A 20,872-nucleotide genomic window follows, 5' to 3' on the forward strand; every position below is an offset into this window, starting at 1 on the left:
TTCCTCCCAGCAGCACTGCACCCAACAAACTCAAGAGATGTTTTGCATCCCTGTTGATATTTGCGGTTTTTCTAATCTCAAATAACATCCTTGCCTTTATTTACACATCCCTTGACACCTGAAGAGTCTTTGTAATTTCCTGTGAATGGCTTCTTTGTGTTTTCTATGTACACACATCTTGTACATTGACTGGATTAATAACTGGAAAATATGTTAATTCTGGTCTGAATTACAATTACTTTATCATTGCTTCTCTTTATGTTGACATTGTAATGTAGTGTTTCTTTTTGTTTTATAAAAGTAATTTTGAACTACCTGTTGCTACATAAATAAAAATTAAAAATGGACAAGAACATTAAAATAAATAAAAAATATTTGTATTAAATACACTGTGTTAAAATTAATTTGAATTTCTAAATAAACAAATTAAATGAAAATAAATCAAATTCATTCTATCAATGGTTTTTGTTTTGTGTTTCAAACAAAACACAAAGCTTTGTTAAAAGTTATTTTATAATAGCTTTTAATTATTAAACTTTTATTAATTGAGTTTAAACATGATGTCTATTTTTCAGTTATTCATATTGCCGTTAATTATGTTGACGTCAGTGGTAAAGAACTACCGTTGTTTTTCGGGATCTCTGCAAACTATTTACGGTTACACACGTTTTGAATTGACGTCATCAGCACCCACCTTAAACTCCGTAATGCGCCTGCGCCGATAGGTAGAGTTGTTATTGTCACGTGACCCTTCCTAACTCCAGCCGCCGCTAGTAAGTGCTAGAAGTGATGATGAAACCTGGAGAAATAAACCGTTCTGACGTGTGGCCGAGAGGTTTATTAGTTAAACTTCACTCAGTCGGTCTGTGTTAAGTTTCCTCTCAGTCTTTTCTGGTGAAAAGCTGCTTTAAACCGGAAGCTAACTTTACTGTTAGCGGGGTTAGCATTAGCCGAAGCGCCTTCAAAGGAGGAAGAACTGAACTCGCAGTGAGTAAAACCCACTTTTATGTCCCTGTTTATGCTAAGAAAAGGTTTAAGAAAATGAGAGGAAGAAATATCAACAATTGTTAGACCGAGTTAATATTTTTAAAACCGCTCATTTGTGAGTGTTTGTCCAAAGTGGCTACACACCAAAGTTTTGATGAAATAAAGAATTCTTCAACAGTAAAGGAAAACATTACAATAAATGGATACATCTGGCCGTTTACACCACACTACACTTAAATTTCAAATACTTGAGATTAGTTTATGACTAAATGTATTAATTAATTAATACAATTATGACAAATTGAATTTTGACTACACATAATACCTATTTGAGAAAGTCTAATTACATTCTGACTTGTTTAAGTAACGTCAGTTTTACTTTCAGCTGTTTGGAGGTTTAAATTGTGAGAATCAAAGCCAATTTGAGATATCTCACTTTTTGATCTGATTTGTCATTATTCCAATTAAACGTATCTTAAATGTATTTTTAGACTGGTGATTTATAAGTTTGAACAAGAGCAAATAAAATTTCAGATGTCCTGAAAGCAAATAATGACTCAGCAAAACTAACTTGGAGATTAGTTCAAAGTTGGCAGTAAATCAATCGCATGATAAATTAAAATGAACTCAATCAACTCATTAAAAACTGGATGACAAAAGTCTTTAGACTAGCTTGTTTTTTTTAAATGACAATTTTGTTTACATAAACTTCATAATTTATCTTATTTGTTATTTCTATTTTTATTTTGGATATTTAATTTATCTACCAGTTCCAGTGTTAAATGTTTATTAGAATTTAAAATGTACTTAAAATGGTCTCAACAGTATTGTTTATTGGAAAAACTTCTGGGACAATTTATCCTTCAGTATATATTTGCTATTGTGACAGTCCTAGTCAAAGTTCCTTTTTAAAATATCTCCAAATGAGATATTTTTTGATTTCAGATATCTTGAATTATAACATTCTGAATATGATACTGTATTCTGTCTTGTCAAAATGTCCCAGATTTACGTAACAAAACATGTTGACAGTATGACTTTCAGCTTTCCAAGGCTGTTTTTAAGAGTGTTGAGTTTGCAGATTTCAGTTTTGGTCCCCATTCAAACCGAGTTTACCGATCTATGTGGTGTGAAAGCATCCTTAAAGAGCGCCTGCTCTGATTTGTCTGTCTGGTTCGTAACGTCAGCCATGGTTGAAGTGGTGTTGCTGCTTCCTGTCAGGGGGGTTTCAGGATGAACAGGAGGTCGAGGTCGTCCCATCTGGGCTTGCTGATGCTGGGCGCCCAGGTGCTCGAGGTGGGCCTGGGCAGCATTCCGCCCGTCACCCTGGCTGTCCTGGCCATCAACGTTTACCTTTACCTCTTCCCAGCAGCTCCGCTCCTGAGGGTAAATAACTAATGCACACATCCAGACATGTAAGAGCAAAACAATGTATACGTTTTTCATTTACTAAATTGCGCCTGGTGGTTGGCAGAAATAGTCACCATTTTGCATGATTTCTAATAGAAACACACTGATCGGATATTAATAACTGTATTAATTCTGTATTGGTGCACAGTTTCAAATAAATGTGTAATTCATCACATTCATGTCTGTTTAAAAAGTCAGTCCAGCTGTTTTTCTGCGTCAGCTCGGCCGATACCTCAGAAGTGGATTGGTTCATCCTTAATTTGTTTTGTTTTTTCCCAGGCCTGTGTGAGCGTCCAGCAGGCGTACTGGCAGGGCGACTGGCGGCGGCTGCTCCTGGCGCCGTTCCATCACGCCGACGACTGGCATCTGTACTTCAACATGGTGTCTCTGCTGTGGAAGGGGATGAACCTGGAGCGGCGTCTGGGCGCAGCCTGGTTCCTCTATGTTCTGTCCGTCTTCTCCGTGCTCACCGGGGCGGTGTACCTGCTGCTGGAGGCGCTGCTAACGGAGCTAGCTGACGACCAGTCCTACAGCCTGTCCTGCGCTGTCGGCTTCTCTGGTACGAGTAGATCTACGGGTTTCTGAGTGGAAAGGTTTGGGTCCTCTTCACTGATTTGTTTTTATGTTTTATTTCCAGGTGTGCTGTTTGCGCTGAAGGTGCTGAATAACCACTACCACCCTGGACGCGTGATTTACTTGATGGGGCTGCCGGTGGCTAGCCGCTACGCCAGCTGGGTGGAGCTCGTTCTGATCCACATCACGGCACCTGGGTGAGTTTAAGAGAAAACATCCTGGATTCTGGAGCCGCTTTCCAGATTAGACTCCTAAAAATGATATTTAATCCCAGTAAAACCAGTTTAAACAGCTTTATAAACATTAATGAAGCTTTTTTCTCACTTTAACTCTCTATTTTATAACTCTGAAACTCTTTAGCTTCCATTTTCTCACTAGTTTATGTCCAGTTTATTACTTATTAATTAATCTGAGCATAATGCTGCACTAAATGATACACTATTAAAATTTCTAAAGATGTTTTTTTGTTAACTGCACTGTTGGATTTCATCCACTAGATGGAGCTGTTTCACGTGTTTAATAACACATATAAACTTAAACAGACGTTTTTGTCCCCAGTCCTGATAAATTAAACCCATTTAGTCAAAAATCTAAACTGACATTTTAATAAAAACAGCTTATTGTTTTTGATAAATATCTATTGTTAAACGTTTATCATTTCAAAACAGTAATTTCATTTCAATTTTTAGGTCTAAAAATAAAGACATTTATAAAAATTGTGCAAAAATATATATTTCCTTTTATTGTTTGTTGATATTTGTTAATTTTCTTTTTTTTAAAAAAGCACAGTTTATAACTGAATGACATGAAAAATTATTAATACTAATTACGGCTGCAGCTAAAGATTATTTTAGTAATTGAGTAATCTATCGATTATTCTGATGAATTGTTGAAATTAATGCAATTATTCCATGAAAAACCTGTAGTTTTTTTTACAACGGTTTTATTTTGAAAATGAGACTTTTTCTCAATTAGATTAGCATGGAAACAAGATAAAGATAAGATTTTATTCAACTTTTATTAACCAGGTGAGCTATTAAAAACAAGTTCTTATTTACAATAGAGATGTGACATTTTAAAGGTAAAATAAATAAATATATTTGTTTGCATTTGTTTGATCCATTTGTAGAATATTTCACTTTTTTAATCAATATTAAGGAATTATTGACTTAAAACAAGCTCATATATTTTGCTGATAAGTTACTTGTAAATTAGTTGAGTCTTATTTCGAATGCACTAAGATATTTGCACTGGGAACCAGAGTAAAATGACCTGGTAACATTTAGTGTTTGCAGTGCAATGCTGAGAGTTGGAAATGTTCTGCTGGGAACCATTAAGTCCAGGAAGTGTTTGATTCCCAGAACCAAACATGGAGAAACTGCATCCAGCTTCTATGCACCACAGATCTGGAGCTGAAAACTGAAAAACAGCCGAAACACTGAGTCTGGAATAAAAACCCAAATGTTCGGAGCTGCTTTTGAAACATAATAAATGAACCTTTAACCAACATTTTAATGTGTGATGAAGATATTTAACAATGTTTGAATTGTTGATTTTTGTGTTTTTATGATGCACTTTGAACCGCCCTGTTGCTGAAACCATTGATTGATTGATTGATCCGTATCTGCTGCTCCTCCAGGACTTCGTTTGTGGGTCACCTGGCAGGAATCCTGGTGGGTTTGCTCTACACGTCCGGACCGCTCAACAGAATCATGAGGAAATGTGCAGGTCTGACTTCATTCAGCCGTTTTCTCTAAAACCTTCGGTCTGATCCTGAGGAGACACATCACTTCTTAAATATGTTCAGTTTTAAATTCATTTGATTAGAAGTTGACTGGTTTACCATAATCGGGTCTTTAAGTTACAGGTCTAACAGTAACTTACTGGTTTTACTGGTTTCACTGGATTCTTCTGTTTTCTCCAGATTTGTTCACGTCAAACGAACACGGATCACATCACAACTACTACAGATCTGCCGGCACGTCAGGTACCGGAGCATGCTGGGAAATATTTCATAAAATATTAAAATAAAGTCATAATATTAGGATAAAGTGGTAATATTATGACTTTATTCTCATATTATTGACTTAATGAGCAAAATATTATGAATTTATTCTTGTATGATTTTATTGTCATAATTTTATAACTTTATTCTCATAATTTACTGACTATTTTTGTAAATTTCTAACTTTATGCTGCTAATTTTATCATTTTATTCTCGTATTATTTCAACTTTATTCTGATAATTGTATAACTTCATTTTTGTTTGACTTCCATTTTTGTGATATTATGAATTTATTCTCTTAATGTTATGACATTTTCTCTGAATATTTTCGGACTTTTTCTCATAATTTTGTCTTTTCTTGATCTTTTTCTTGTCTGGGGCCTCATTCCCTCATAACTCAGGTTATGCTGGCCGTAGTGGAGTTTACTATGGATACTTTCAGGACCCCCCAGATTACCACACTGCGTCGTTCACCGGCGGGCTGACGGAGGAGCAGCAGCTGGAGGCGGCGATCAGAAACAGTCTGCACGACCGAGGTGAGGCGCTCTGAACTCTGAACTCTGAAAGAAACACACCTGATTCCTGCTCATTTCTCAGGACGAGGCCACAGCAGTCGAGGTCGGCCACATCGGGACTTCTCTGATGATTTCAGCGCCGAGGAGACGAGGTGGAGGAGGATGAGGCGGTTCGACAGCTGAACTCTGACCCAGGAAGTAGAAGAAGAAGGTTTTGGTGGAAGAAGGGACAGACTGAGGAGGATTGCTCTGAATAAAGCGATCAAACGTTTCACCACCTTCTGTTCTTTCCTGAATCTGTCATTAATGAGCCAAAGAGAGCAGATTCTCAGTTTGTGTGTTTTATAAAACCAGAAGACGAAAAGCTTCTGAGCTTCGACTGCAGGATGAAGTTTGAAGGTAAAAGTGAAAAGAAGATTTCTGTTTCTTTTTAGCTTGAACTGAACTCTGGTTGGTTTTATACAGTTTGCTTGTAAAAATCATCAAACATTTTCCAGTTTCATATCAGACTGTCTCTGAGACAGACTGATATGATATAGAAAACAAAGATACAGAGAGGAATAAATGTCTGAGAAAAAAAACTGAAATTCTGAGATCAGTCTCAAATTTTCTAGAAAAAATAAAATTTCTGAGTTTGAAAGGTTAAGGAATTGGAGAAATTTCTGACTCTGAAATTTCAGGTTTTTGTAGAAAAAAGTGACTTTTCAAACTCAGAAATATTTGACTTTTTTCTGTCTTTTGAACTTGTTTTTATTTTTTTTTGTCTCCTTCTGGCTGTTGCCGCAAATGAAGCTGCTGCTCTTCCTCTTGCTGTTCATGAGTTCTCGAAGGATTTTGCCCCTTTTGCCCCATTTTGCAAAGGGGGGAACTTTATGTCTGACTTTGTAAATGTGTGAAAAGGCCTTAGAATAAATCTCGTTTTGCAGTAGCAAAGTCTCACACTGATTTAATTTAACGAAAATTTTAAATCTGCCTTTAGTTGTGTGTTTCTTAGTCGGGAAAAGTTTGAATCTGAAAAAAAAAAGTGTTAAACTGCTTTTCATATTCAATGGTTTTTCATTCATTCTTTTTTTTTCCTTTGTAAAACTTTTGGCCCCAATTTAGCTCCATATGGATGTTCTCGACATGTTAGCAAAGTTAAACTGAGTGATTTTTTTTATCGAAACATGGAAGAATTGCCACAGTTTAAGTGAATGTAGCTCAGTTTGTATTGATTGTGACTCAAATGAGCATCTTTGAATAATTAATTTTTAAAGTTACTGAGTACATCAACATATTTTGACTAAAACTTTAATCTTGTGAAAAACACACAGAAATGACGGCTGTAAAATGATTTCAAATAATTAGAAGCAGTCACAGTTCATGGCTTCCAGTTTGTCGGCCATGACAGTCTTCCTGTCAGGTTAGTTTAAACTGATGGGGTGCCTGTCTGCTAGATCTCCAAAGACAATATTTCAGCTGATTTCCTCCTCTCTGATGGACAGATCTAATAAATAATAGATGTTTTGGCTCATGCAGCAGCCTGGCTCTGCTCTGCGCATGCTGCACACCTCTCTGATCCAGTCAGTCCTGTGTGAAGGTCAATTCATCTTTGCCTTTGCAAGCTGAGATCACAGCGACTCCCACAGGAAAACCAAATGTGTTGTTGCATAAATGAAACAAGCTGCTGGTGTTAAATCCTGCTTAGCAACTGAAAAGTCTCACAGTGAATGAGCTGCAGACCGACATTAAATTAAATCTGCTTCTGAAGCAGATTTAGTCTCTGCATGTTCTGATTGATCAGGAATCGATTCTGGATCGTCCTCACTTCTTTACCATCTTCCAGTTATGATGATTTTTTATTATCAAAGTTGCTCTCAAATAGACAAATCTACTAAACATGTATTTAATATAACAAATCTGTTTAATTTCTCACATTCCTTTAAGGTCAAGTGATGAAATCTTTTTTTTAAATGATGTAATATCAAATTTTGTTGAATTTTTAGGAATATTTATACATATATGTATTTTTTATTATTATAGCCGCTTAACTTGCATTATTTCTGCAAGTTAAGCAGGAATAATTAAGTTAAGTTAAACTGGCCCTGTTTTAAGTTAATGAGTCCTTAATATTTAATAAGTACTAATTCATCTGTCAACTTATTTCACGTATAATATGACATTTTTACCATGTTAAGTGAAATAATCTGCTATTGAAACTAGAACTTATTGACATAAAACAAGCTCTTATATTTTGCTGTATGTTTTGTTTTATATATTTTTAGTGTTTTAAAGTGTTGGGAAAAGAGCAGAAACTCGTGTCAGTTTTTACAGTGCGCCCCCCTGTGGTGGTGCGGCTTCAGGTTCCAGGTCTGATCACCTGTAAACGGTTTGCTGCGGGAGCGTGAAGCTCGCCTCACCTGACTGACGCTCACAGAAATGGAGCTGATTGGATCCCAACAGCAGAACCCCAAGTTCTCCAGCAGGGGTCGGATTCAGTCCAGCACCGAGCCGCGACCTCTTGACCTTTCCTCTCCAACAATTGGAGAGGCTGAAGAGATGAGATAAATATCAGCTCACATCTACTCTTCCTCTCCCTGCTGTCAGTCTCTCCCTCCATTTCTTCCTTTCTTTTCTCTTTATTGCGTGAGGATTTTTCTCCCGTCTCTCTCTTGCCTCTCTTTGCTGCCTGTTCTCGTCTGACATGTTTTTCTCCCTCAGTTCATCTCTGGATTCGTCTCCCAGACCAAAGCGAAGGTTTTGATCTCACTCCTCTTCTTCTCCTCCTCACTCAGACGCTCTGTGTCTTTGCGCCACAGTTTCCTTTAGATCCCAGTTGGTGATTCTCTCTGATTCTGGTTCAGGCCGGATGACCCACTTCTGCAGTGAAGTCAACGTTTCACCGCGTTGAGTCTGAAGAACGGCTTCATCACCATGTCAGTGTTTCCTTTACACTGAAAATGAAACGCCTCGTGTGCAGAGCTCAGTAGCAGCTAGTTCAATTTAATAAATTACTTTAATTTATCTAGTTTCTAATAAAAATATCCTGAAATAAAACAAAAACTAACTTACAAGTTATAGTAAATGGGAGTTTGTTTAAAGTCAGTAATTCTTGAATATTTATGAAACAGTTCTACTCCTCCGGTAGAATATTCCGGCGTTACCTAGCAACCCCTGCCAAGTCCAGCCCGTTACCTAGCAACCCCAGCCAAGCCCAGCCCGTTACTTAGCAACCCAGTTTGAGTTCCACTGGCCAGTTATCTGATTTATAACTTGGGAAAAATGTCTTGTAGAACTTTTTCATCAATATTTAAGAATTACTGACTTAAAACAAGTTTATATGTTTTGTTGAAAAGCCACTTACAGAGTGAGGGAGTAACTAGTTACATTTACTCAGTTACATTTGCTTGAGTAACGTTTTTGGGGGAAAAAAATTACTTTTAGCAGTATTTTTAATTTTACTTGAGTAAAATTTCTGAATTTTCTTCCCACTGAATGAAAATCAAACATGTTTTAACCAGAAATCCACCAGACTCAGACACACACCTGCAGTTCATGTTTTTATTGAAAGAAACTGATTTGGAAAAATTTTCTTTTGCCCCATTTTGTTATTTATTTATTTATTTTTATGAATTATTGTCATTTTGGTCCTTAAAATACCAACATTCCCACTTAACTTTATATTTGGTCCATCTGATGATGTAATTTTTAAATATTAAATGACTGATAATTTGATCAGTTACTCAGTTCTTGAGTTGATTTTTACCAAATACTTTTTTACTTGAGTAAAAACATGTTGAAGTTTTCTGCTCTGGGTTAATTTCTGCAGTTGGAGGCCACATAAAACCACTCCAGTGTCCGCAAACGGCCCCCAAGCCTCACTTTGGAGACCCCTGGCTTAGATTATCTTTAATATTGGAGTTTTAAGTTTCTCTAAGAACAGTATTTTTTCTCTCTCAGTTTAATTTGAGCAGACACCTCCCCCCTCCCCGATCTGCTGCTGCGAAGGGAAATCGAGTCCAGAAGCCCGATAAAAGGAGAATACGAGGAAATAAACAGCCGCAATAAACAAGAACAGGAATAACAGGAAGACGTTATGTGCTGGGAGGACTGGAGGGACAAAATGTGAAGAGAAAGAAAAAGAAAGAAGGTCGCTTTAATTTTGTGCTCTTGTTTTGGCTGCTGCCGCCGCTGCTGCATCTCCGAGCGCAGATAGCTCCTCACCATCCGCGCATCTGATAGTGATAAACGGCTGAAGGAGGAAGAGCAGGAAGGGGAGGAGGAGGAGATGCTGGCTGGACCTTCAGAAGGATTTCCCTGAAGCATCTGTCAGCATCTCAGTCGCATCACTGCCGACTTCTGTCGGACGCGAAGGGAGAGGAACCCCAGAAGAAAAGCGCGGATATTTTTCTTTCTCCTAAATTATTCATCTGCTTTCTGCGCTCCGCACACACTGCTGTCTTTGTCCCACATCTTCAGAGGATGATTTCAAACGGAGAGGCGGCGGACGGCGCCCCGGATTGCTCCAGCAGAGCGACATGCAGCCTAAAATAACCCCGGAGTCGGACAGCAAAGCGGCGGATAAATCGTCTTCTCATCGGCGCACTGCTGGCTCTGGTCGCTCAAGCTTCCCTGCGGCTTTCCGTCCCGCTGATGTTACCCGGTGAGACATCCCTGCAGCCTCCAGATCGCCGCTGAACATCACCTGACCTTCCGCCCACCCTAAAAACCCCAAACAAACCAGCGCCCGAACTCTTTTTCATGGCTTTTGTCTTCAGAAGATGGAGGGTGTTACTGCTGCTCAACGTGCTGGCGGTCGCAGGGTTCATGACCTTCTGGGCCAAGTGCAACACCCGCAGCGTGCAGGCGGCCGGTCCGGAGGCTCCGGCTGACGGGAGGCGGCCCCGGGCCAACGGGACGGCGCAGGGGCCCAGCGTGAGCCACGAGGTGCTGCTGAAGAGGCTCAGCTCGCTGGAGGATGTGGTGTACCGGCAGCTAAACGGTAACAAAACATTTCCACTCAGATATCATCACAAAACAGCTGGGAAGTAAAACCCCGACACCTGTAAGGATATTAATTGGCTTTCTTTTTCACCTTTTGGACACTTTAAAACGTACGGCTGAAACGATTAATCTAAATAATCTTGATTAATCGACTATTAAAATAATCACCAGCTAATTTAGTGATTAACTGAAGTATACAGACTCTAAAATGGACATTTGATTAAAAAGAAAAACTGCACTAAGAATAAATATGTTTTGCATTTTTAGATTAAAAAAGTAAATTGCTTGTCACGAAATACTCCTAAAGGCGCAGATTTAGCTTCACCTGATTCAAATTCTGTAAAAAATAAATAAAAATAAATCCTACTATGCACCTTTTAATATCAAATTATTAACCCAAAAAATAATCAACCAATCAATATTCAGTATATTCTTTAGCTGCAGTTTCATATTTGTTACAAATTATCTATTTTTTGCATTTTAGGGAAAAAAATTTGTTTAATTTTCCAAAAACTAATTTAATTATTTCCTTTTTGCATCTTCTTATGTATTTTAAATATTGTGTGTAAAAGGCTTAAGTGGTTAAATGAAAACTGGTTAAATTTTTTAAATCTGATTAATCGATTAATCATCAAAAAAATAATAAAATAATTGAAGCATACTGAAACTATTTCCCATTCCTCTTCACTAAACAGCCGAATCCCAGGCTGAGTAAATGGGAAGCATCTGTTAACATCAATGTGCAACACAGATTCTCTGTTGGATTTATATCTGGCCTTTGAGTAGGCCATTCTCACACATAAATCTAAACCATTCCATTAAGAGGCAAAGCTTCCCTTCAGTCTTTTGCACGTTTTCATCCAGGATTATTTAGCTTCATCCATCTTTACATTAATTATAATTAGCTTCTGTTGCTACACATTCCCACAGCATGATGCTGCCACCGCCATGTTTCACTGTAGGGTCACAGTTTAAATTTTTCCTCTACATCTAATGTTTTGTTGTGGTCAGGAAGTTTGATTTTGCTCTCATCTAACCAGCTTTTCTTCTTGCCACTGAAACAGACTTCAGTGATTCTGTCCATCAGTGAAGTTCATGCTAACGTTTCGCCATGCGGTTTGTAACCTTTGAACTCTTGTGAATTTGTTCAACCTGAAGGCTCGTCTCGGTCCAACAGGTCTGTCCAAGTCCCTGGGCCTGATCGAGGGCTTTGGCGGCCGCGGGAAAGGCGGCCTGCCCGCCACGCTCTCCCCGCTGGAGGAGAACGACGCCAAGTACCTGAAGGAAAAGTACGGCTACAACGCCTACCTGAGCGACAGGATCTCTCTGGACCGGACCATCCCGGACCACCGGCCCAACAAGTCAGTCTGTCAGCCACAAAAAAAAAAAAAACTCAGCTTCCAAGGCCTTCTAACGTCAGATTACAGATTACACAGAATTATTTGGTGCTTTCAGCTGTGATAATAAAACAACAAGTTTTAATAATTCAGAAGCGACATCTATTTCCATAAATGGAAACTCGACTCGCTGAGAATAGATGCACTTGGAACTTTTTCTGCTCTGCAAAGAAAATCCAATTAAAACTTTAAAAATGTAATTCACATGGAAAACTTCAGTTGCAAGAAGTTAATTATTTCAGCAAAAGAAAAGAGATATTAGATTATCCCCACGTCTTCATCTGAATATGTAAGTCATTCTGCTCTGGTGCTTCGTTCAGGCTTAAACATCAGTTTTAAAACATATTTCCAGTTATTTTCAGCTTTCATATTAATTTCCAAGTTGTATTCAACCCATTACTGCTTCAACAGAACTTTATTCAAGTAAAAGTAAAAAGTATTTGATAAAAAGTCAATTCAAGTATAACTGATCAGATTATCAATCAATTAATATTTAACAATTACATCACCAGCCGGACCAAAATATAAGGTTAAGTGGAAATTTTTGTATTTTAAGGACCAAAATGACAATAATTCATTTAAGTAACAAAGAATAAAATCAGGCAAAAGAAAAATGTTTCCAAATCAGTAAAAAACTTTAGAAACTTTAACAGAAACTGCAGGTGTGTGTCTGTGTCTGGTGAATTTCTGGTTAAAATCTGTTTGTTTTTCATTTAGAGGGTAGAAAATACAGAAATTTTACTCAAGTAAGAGAAGAAATACTTAGTAATAAAGTCACTCAAAGTACAGCGTGGTAAAATACTCCTAAAAGTAAATAAATAAAAGGTTACTGAAGTAAATGTAATTGAGTTAATATAAGTAGTTGCTATCCAACTATGTTTATATCAACCATAACTTAAAAGAAATTTGACTTCATAAACTGATTGCTTGAAATTTGGTTTCTGTCTCTTTAAGAAACTCCTGCTCTTTCTGAAGCTCCGCCTTCAGGAAGTCATCACAACATGGCTCCTCTATTAACCCTTTAATAATCAGCGTTTCACTGAGACGCAGCTCCTATAATGAGCTCAGCAGCTGTTTGCTAATTGCTGCTGGCTAGTCTGAAGGAGCTGAGCAGGAGAGTTCGAAGCTTGGAAACTGCAGCTCTGAGAAGGAGCTGCGTCTTGAAGGCGGGGCCACGTCCACCGAGGCGTTTTCTTCAGCTAAATGGTTGCCATGGAGATTAAAGGATTTCTCAAACATGCATGAAAAAAATCAAAGCGACACACCAGGTGTGTTTTTGATGAGGGAATAACTTTATAACAAGTGAATTTTACATGACACTGCCTCTTTAAGTGATTGTAAACTAGTATTTGTAATTATCTATTAAAAAGGGGGGAATTATTTTTATTTTTCCTTATTTTATTTGAATATATTTTTCCACCTAAAGAGATGAATCATGATTTGAAAATATATTTTTTTGTTTTTACTCAGATTTATTTTTATTAAAAGTAGTTTGATGATGACAAAAGTGTAGAAACAGGATCTCTAAGGAGACTAAATCTGTATATTGTATCTTTATTCATGCTGTAAATGTTTTTACCGAATGTTTCTTTTTCTGGGAACATTTTCCCGACCCAGTTTTCTGCGTAGGTGAGCAGATTAAAAGTCTCTACCAACAACGGTCCTTTGCTCTTTGCTGCCACCAGCGGCATGCATGTGTGGGCTTTTCTTTTCCCCACCGTTTCTCATAGCGTGGAAAAGCGTTCTTACTTGTCACCGCAGGGAGTCTTACAGGATGGTGGGAAAAGAGCGGCATGCGAAGCGAGTCTGGGTGTGATATCTGCAGCAGCAGGATGTCAGCTGGAGCCTGATGAGCCTCGCTGCATTTCATTCAGGCTCCTTTTACTCTGCAGAGCAGGAGGTGGCGGAGAAACACGAAGGCAAAGTGAAAAAAGGAGCTAAAAGACAAAAAAGTCTAACAGCTCTTGCATTAATTTATTTAAACCTGCAGACGTGAAACTTTGTGAAGCCGCTCGCATCCATCCGCACCGCTGAGGGAATCATAAAGGATGATTTCTGACACAGTGTTCAGTGACTCTGTACTTGTGAAGTGACAAGTTCTCACTCACATTTGAAACTATTCATGCTGCTCTCCTACACACTGCTGTTCCTGCTTGCATTGATCATTCAGCTCTGCTACTGCTGGAATCGCTGCAGTTTCTACTGCAGCAAAACACTAAATATTAAGATATTTGCTTAAATAAGACAAAACTAACTTATAAGTAACTTTTCAACACAATATTTGAGCTTGTTTTAGGTCAATAATTCCTTAATATTGATTAAAAAGTACTAATTCACTTATAAGGAAAATGTCTTACTGGTATAATCTGGTATTTTTTATATTAGGGGATCAATTGACCTTTTGGACATAAATTATCTTTGGTCTGTAAGTTCCCCTAATTGGTCAGAATATTTTTAGCTGAATTAACCAAAAGGTGAGTCTAGGCTAAGTTTTCCTTTCAATTTTAATGGGGACCTATTATGCAAACATTCACATTTTGTAAGTTCTGAAAACAACCTAATCGTTAAAACCCAGCCAGTTTTTGGCAATAAGTTAATCTTTATAGCTGTCTGGAAAAAGAACTGTTTCTAAAACCTCTGAAATGTAACGGAACAAATCAGCAGGCGCTGCAGTGTTACCTAGCAACCGCAGCAAAATTCCGCCCGTCACCTAGCAACCCAGGCTGAGCTCCAGCACGTTTGGTCAGCTGGTTCTACCGCTGTATGTGCTGTACAATGGCTCCTGGAAAAGACAAGTGTTTTGTTGTTGCCTTGCCTTCCAGAAACCACTTGTTACAGTCTTGTTGGTTGTACAGGAGGATCCACTTCTGCTTCTCAAAGATGTACGGTTATATAATTACGCATCTGTGGCAGTCATTTTTATGAGTGAGTGTAAATGTTGAGTTGGGGGCCAGCAGCAGCTTATTTGGATCTAAAGTGACAGGAGGCTCTGAAACAGCTCAGAATAGGCAGAACTGAGCAGATTAAAATCTCATTATCTAAGAACGATTTGAGCCAAAGGAATAGTAAACATAGTATGTCATCATTAAGCATTTGGCATGCAGAGGTAAGTGGATTCATGTAAACAGGATGTGATTAAGTAATGTTGGTTCTCTGATATTTGAGTTGTAGTTGTGCAGACTGTGTGGTTGTCGTACATGTTGTGGGATTCATAAAAAGCTATGCAAGGTGTTAATTTCTTAAGGTAAACTGTTTTCCCACAGCATCACAGGAATACTAATAATATTTGTGTATATCACATCATATCACATCATATGGAGTTCTCTGGGTTGATCATGTTATGTTGATGAAGTGTTTCTTGAGAAAATAATTCCTCCGTTTCACACTAACTCGATTCACTTCACATCTTTAGATTTTTCAGTTTCCAGTTCTGCCTTCCATGCAGCGACTGGAGCTTTGAATATTCCCTTTCAACTCCCGTCTGATGTTCGCCTTTTAACAATGAGATCAAAGCTGCTGCAGAAAAAAATGTGTTTTGCAGTTTGAGGCAGTAAAAATGTTCTTTGAGACGCGGTGGTGATCTTTTATTTTTATTATTTAGAAACTAGAACTTTTCCAGTAGAAGTGGATAAAGTTGTGAATGGATGAAATATTTGTGCTTCTTTTCTTCCTCTTTAAAGTCTATATTTTTATTTAAAAAACATTTTCAACGAGTGTTTAAGAACTTTATGAGTGTTTGCAATTTGCTTCGAGGAACTTTCATATTCGTTATTTCTATAAGATTTTCCTAAGAAATAAATAATGGTAATAACACATCAACAATCTTCTTAGTCTCATTAAATATTTTGTTCATGTAATTATTAGTCTGACGGATAAACCCCTTAACTCTTAGGCCCTTAATTTCATGTTTGACTGAAATGGAAGTTTATTTAATGTCATTTGGAAAAGAGGAATCATATTCCATCTATAAAATCACTGCAGGTCACGTGACGTCCAACCCACTACATCACTGAGCCGACTTACCGTTTACGTTTTACAAAGGAATTTTAAAAAGCATTACCTGCAGGTAATTAACCTGTTAATGCTTTGAATGCAGCGTGCAGCTGCTGCTGAGTTACAAAGATGCAGGCACATAAAAAAAGGTGCAGGAAATATTGGTGGGGACACGTCCACACCAGTCCTTCAGGACGTTACGCCTAAATATTGGTGGGGACACGTCCACACCAGTCCTTCAGGACGTTACGCCTAAATATTGGTGGGGACACGTCCACACCAGTCCTTCAGGACGTTACGCCTAAATATTGGTGGGGACACGTCCACACCAGTCCTTCAGGACGTTACGCCTAAATATTGGTGGGGACACGTCCACACCAGTCCTTCAGGACGTTACGCCTAAATATTGGTGGGGGCACGTCCACACCAGTCCTTCAGGACGTTACGCCTAAATATTGGTGGGGACACGTCCACACCAGTCCTTCAGGACGTTACGCCTAAATATTGGTGGGGACACGTCCACACCAGTCCTTCAGGACGTTACGCCTAACTGAAGGACAGTTAGGCGTAACTGTCATAAGGACAGGTGTTGGCTACACCTGTGGCTTTAGATTTAGTTTCTCAGTTGACCAGTCAGAAATATTGCAGAAAGAATATGGGCATGTCAAAACGAGCTCAAGTCGCTCTCTGGATATTATTGGCTTGAGAAAAGCCATTTCAAAACATTATTGGTCGAATGCGGTGTCAATCAAAAGGGGGGGGGCTCTAGGCTGCCCAATAAAAGTGTCATAATGGACACTGGCAGAGTTTAAAGAGGAGAAAAAGGCAAGAGAATTCAGACACATTGATTTATCTGAATTTCTAGTTTCCCATGGATGGGACCCCATCAGTTAAGGGGTTAATTAACCATAGAAAAGACGAGGTATAATTACTATGTGAACAGACATTTGGAAGGAAATGTGGGATAATTTTTCAGATTATTCTTTCGTACGAGTTTGAGCTTATTTAACAGTTTCTCAGTGTTTCTCTTTGAAATTTTGTCACAAATCTTTAGGCGCAGTAAAGCTAAATTTAAGGGAAAAGTTTGGCAGATTAAAGAAAAGCAGAACGGCTCGTTGGGTTTTGACTCCTTTAATAAACTGACAGGAAAACTCTTGAATTAATCTGGATCCTGATGCTTCAGCGCTTTATGATCCTGGTCTTCTTGTAAGATCGTCTTGCAGAGGATTGGATGTTTGGATTTGGAAACAAAATTTCAAAAGAACAAAAAGTAATCTTACAGATGTTTTAATTTGTCTTTACAAAAGATATATACCGAAAAGAAATTTGCTTTTAAACCAGATTAAACGTAGTTGTTGTGACTCATTTATATGTCAAATGTAATTTACATAATTACTATTATTATTATCTGAATTCAACTTGATTGTTCATAATTACAAAGTACAAAGCATGATTGATTTTTTAAATCTGAGTATCTGGTTCTGTCTTGTATTATCTTGCCTTCTGTTGATTTCGGTTGCTAGGATACGAACAGCTGTTGCTGTCATCACTTGTTGCGATCTGATTGCAGAAGCTTTCACTACGTAACAGTGCTAATAAAAAATATAAAGAAAAACGCCTCAGTTGTTTGTGAAACTGGTTGAAAGGACTGAGCAGCGCTAGGACCCGCCCCCTCGTTCTGATTGGCTGGATTTCACCGAACGTTTCTGCAGATAGCGGTAGGACTACAGTGAGATGTTAGAATAGCTTGATTTTGTCACAAATTATGCAAGTTTATATTGTCAGAACTTAGTGACAGTTTTAAGAAACGCGCATAAAAAACAACATAATTTATAAAAGTTTTAAGGAGCATCAGAGAATTTCTTCATCATAAAAACCCCAGGATCAATCATGATGTGGTTTAAAAATCTCTGACTAAAGTCACGATGAAGGTCAGTCATTCATTCAGTTGAAAACCTTGGATTTATTATTTACTTCCATTTATCTTTTTATCTCACACTGTTATTGATTAAAGAGAGACAACAGAGGAACGTGAAGGAAGACGTAACCGCCTACATGAGAGCTAAACTTAGAGCTTCCTCACCCTTCCTTCCTCTTTGCTCTTCATTAGAGCTGTTTGAGCAGAGGTGAAAATAAGCCTCCTGTCAGCAGCACACACACACACACACACACACACTGTGAACACGGCAAAAGAACATGTGATTAAGCCTGCAGAGAAAGCTGCACGTTTTTCCTTCCTTTGTGCTTTAAAGCAGCAGTGAAGGATGATTATGTGCAGAATATTTGGTTTGCATTAAATTTAGCTAATATTTGCTTTTCTTTCTGCAGATGTAGAAAAGTCAGCTATCCCCGAGATCTCCCCCAGATCTCCCTCATCTTCATCTTCGTCAACGAGGCGCTGTCGGTCATCCTTCGCTCTGTCCACTCGGCCGTCAATCACACGCCGGCTCACCTGCTCAAAGAGATCATCCTGGTGGACGACAACAGCGACGACGGTCAGTAAGAGTCTCACCGTTTGGTTGAGTTTAAATGGAGACGGATTATGAGAAATTAACATTTTTCTACTTCCATTTGGGTTCCTACTGTTTCTAAAAACAACCCAGGTGTCAAAAAAAAAAACCCCCACCAAACTCGTTTTTTTGGTAATAAGTTCATGTTTTTTGGTGTCTGGAAAAATAAGCCATTTCAAAAACCTCTGGAATGTACAGAGGTACAAATCAGCCCAGTCCGTTACCTAGCAACCTCACGGAAGCTCAGCTCGTTACCTAGCAACCTCACGGAAGCTCAGCTCGTTACCTAGCAACCTCACGGAAGCTCAGCTCGTTACCTAGCAACCTCAAGGAAGCCCAGCTCGTTACCTAGCAACCTCACGGAAGCTCAGCTCGTTACCTAGCAACCTCACGGAAGCTCAGCTCGTTACCTAGCAACCTCACGGAAGCTCAGCTCGTTACCTAGCAACCTCACGGAAGCTCAGCTCGTTACCTAGCAACCTCACGGAAGCTCAGCTCGTTACCTAGCAACCTCACGGAAGCTCAGCTCGTTACCTAGCAACCTCACGGAAGCCTAGCTTGTTACTTATCAAACATCTATATCTTGCTGAAAAGTTACTTGTAAGTTAGTTTTGTCCTATTTCAAATCCAGATGTGTCCAAAGTAGAAGACTATTTTTACAGTCTTCTAGTAAAAATAGAAGACTGTTTAATTCAAAGTAAAAGAGAAAAAAGTGCAAATTTTGAAGTAATTTTCACCTTCAAGAATACAAAATTATTTCCAATAAGTCTAAAACACTTTAAAGGTTCTAGGCATAAAAAACACATTATCTTTTTCTTTTGCTGACATTCTTTATGTTGGTATAGAAATAAAAAAAATACTGATATGCATAGTTTTTCTTCATATCTGGATAATTTAGATGCACAAACACAGAGCATTCGTCACTATTCGTTCTTTGAGCCAAAAACATGGAAGGATTTTGAAAATAAGGCTACAGATGATGAACGTCTGATTTGGTTGCATCCGACTGAATGGTGAATTATAACATGATAAAACACTTTTTGTGTGAGAGGTGGATTTTTTTCTGTTATTGTCTTTATCATCATGGAAGTAATAAGACATATGTGAACATAGAAGGAGTAGAAAGTACAAATATGTCTCTTATAATCTGGGGAGTAAAAGTAAAAAATCCTTAGAAAGGTAAATACAGACCTAAAGTACAGATACCTGAAAAGTCTACTTATGTAAAAGTAGCAAAGTACTTTTACATCTGATTTTATAACTCTGTTCAAGTGTACTAAGATATTTGCAAAAATACTTGGTAAGATTTAATATTTTTGCAGTGTGCAAAAATACACTGAAAAAACACAAAATATTGCCAAGTATTTTTGTCTAATTGTTAGTACACTTGAAATAAAATACATTTTCAGTAAAATAAATAAGATTGTTTTACGTCAAAATTCACTTGCAGATTTTATTTCCACTTATAACAAGAATTTTTTCCTACTTTAAGTGAAATAATTTGCCAGTGGAACTAGTATTTTTTTGTTTAAATTGAAAAAGTATTAACTTAAACTTATGTATCTTGTTGAAAAACTACTTTTAAGTTATTTAGTTTTTATTTTATGTGTACTAAGATATTTGTGCTAGAAACTAGGCAAAAATTCCTGATAATATTTTGTCTTTGCAACTGAAACAGTTATTTTAATCTGAGAAGCGAGTATGCTCTGATTCTTGCTTCAAATAGGAAAATAAGTATCGGTGGTGGTGATAATAATTTACCCCAGAAACCTTAAAATAAAGAATTCACGTTTTATATGAGAGATTATGAAGCGGTAATAATTTGAACTCAACCTTTTCTCACTAGGAAGAGACAAAATATCCTCCACAGCATCAGAGTGTCATAATTTTTGCCTGATTATTTAATATTCACAGGACAAAAGTCTACTTTCATGTCGCTGTGGGTTCAGTGTTTGGAGCCTTTTGTGGCCTGATGAGACTCTGGGAAACGCTGCAGGTTTGTGTGAAGAGGAGCGTTGAGCGCGGTGACTGATGGCGTCCATGTCTTTCTCCGACAGACAGGCAGATAGAGACAGAGCGATCAGCGGCATGTCACAGGAGAAACGTCCCCGTCTTGTTCATCGGGGGCTTTCTGAGATGAAAACGGTTCAAAGCAAACAGCAGAACAAAGAAACCAGAAAGACAGAGAGGTGTCGGAGAAATGGGATGGAACTGCAAGAAAGGAAAGGTCACAGAGTGAAGAGAGCTGAAGGAAATGACAAAAGGCAAATTAAGAGGGAAGGTCAGAGAGGTAGAGAGGAGGAAGCATGAAATAATGGAAGAGCTGCGAGAACAAACCAGGCTATTAGAGAAAGAGGTGGGGGGGGAGATAAATGAGGTCGGAGAGCGACTGCAGGATCTGGAAGAAGTGGAGGGAGCAATCCAGCAGAACGGAAAGCAAAGACGACTTTGATGGAGACGATGAAGGGAAGACACGAGGCTGTCAGAATTAGACAATTA

General features: G+C 38.2%; 2 protein-coding genes across 2 annotated transcripts in view; both read left to right on the plus strand.

Moving 5' to 3' along the window:
* The first annotated feature begins 729 nt into the window (after positions 1 to 729).
* Positions 730 to 6,423, plus strand: rhbdd1 (rhomboid domain containing 1). Its single transcript, XM_014994932.2, has 8 exons — positions 730 to 987; positions 2,209 to 2,373; positions 2,677 to 2,956; positions 3,035 to 3,167; positions 4,610 to 4,698; positions 4,895 to 4,957; positions 5,377 to 5,511; positions 5,573 to 6,423. Exons 2-8 carry the CDS (start codon positions 2,221 to 2,223, stop codon positions 5,671 to 5,673), a joined length of 954 nt encoding a protein of 317 aa, XP_014850418.2. The 5' UTR covers positions 730 to 987; positions 2,209 to 2,220; the 3' UTR covers positions 5,674 to 6,423.
* A 2,723-nt stretch (positions 6,424 to 9,146) lies between these two features.
* Positions 9,147 to 20,872, plus strand: part of galnt17 (polypeptide N-acetylgalactosaminyltransferase 17) — a 28,323-nt gene continuing 16,597 nt past the window's right edge. The window contains exons 1-4 of the mRNA XM_014993818.2: positions 9,147 to 10,132; positions 10,248 to 10,471; positions 11,651 to 11,834; positions 18,192 to 18,358. Of these exons, the coding sequence (XP_014849304.1) occupies positions 10,008 to 10,132; positions 10,248 to 10,471; positions 11,651 to 11,834; positions 18,192 to 18,358 (700 nt within the window). The 5' untranslated portion in view covers positions 9,147 to 10,007. The remainder of the gene's footprint in view (positions 10,133 to 10,247; positions 10,472 to 11,650; positions 11,835 to 18,191; positions 18,359 to 20,872) is intronic.

Source organism: Poecilia mexicana, unplaced genomic scaffold (assembly GCF_051168715.1).
Source record: "Poecilia mexicana isolate PSO_F unplaced genomic scaffold, ASM5116871v1 scaffold_13, whole genome shotgun sequence".
Lineage (NCBI taxonomy): Eukaryota > Metazoa > Chordata > Actinopteri > Cyprinodontiformes > Poeciliidae > Poecilia > Poecilia mexicana.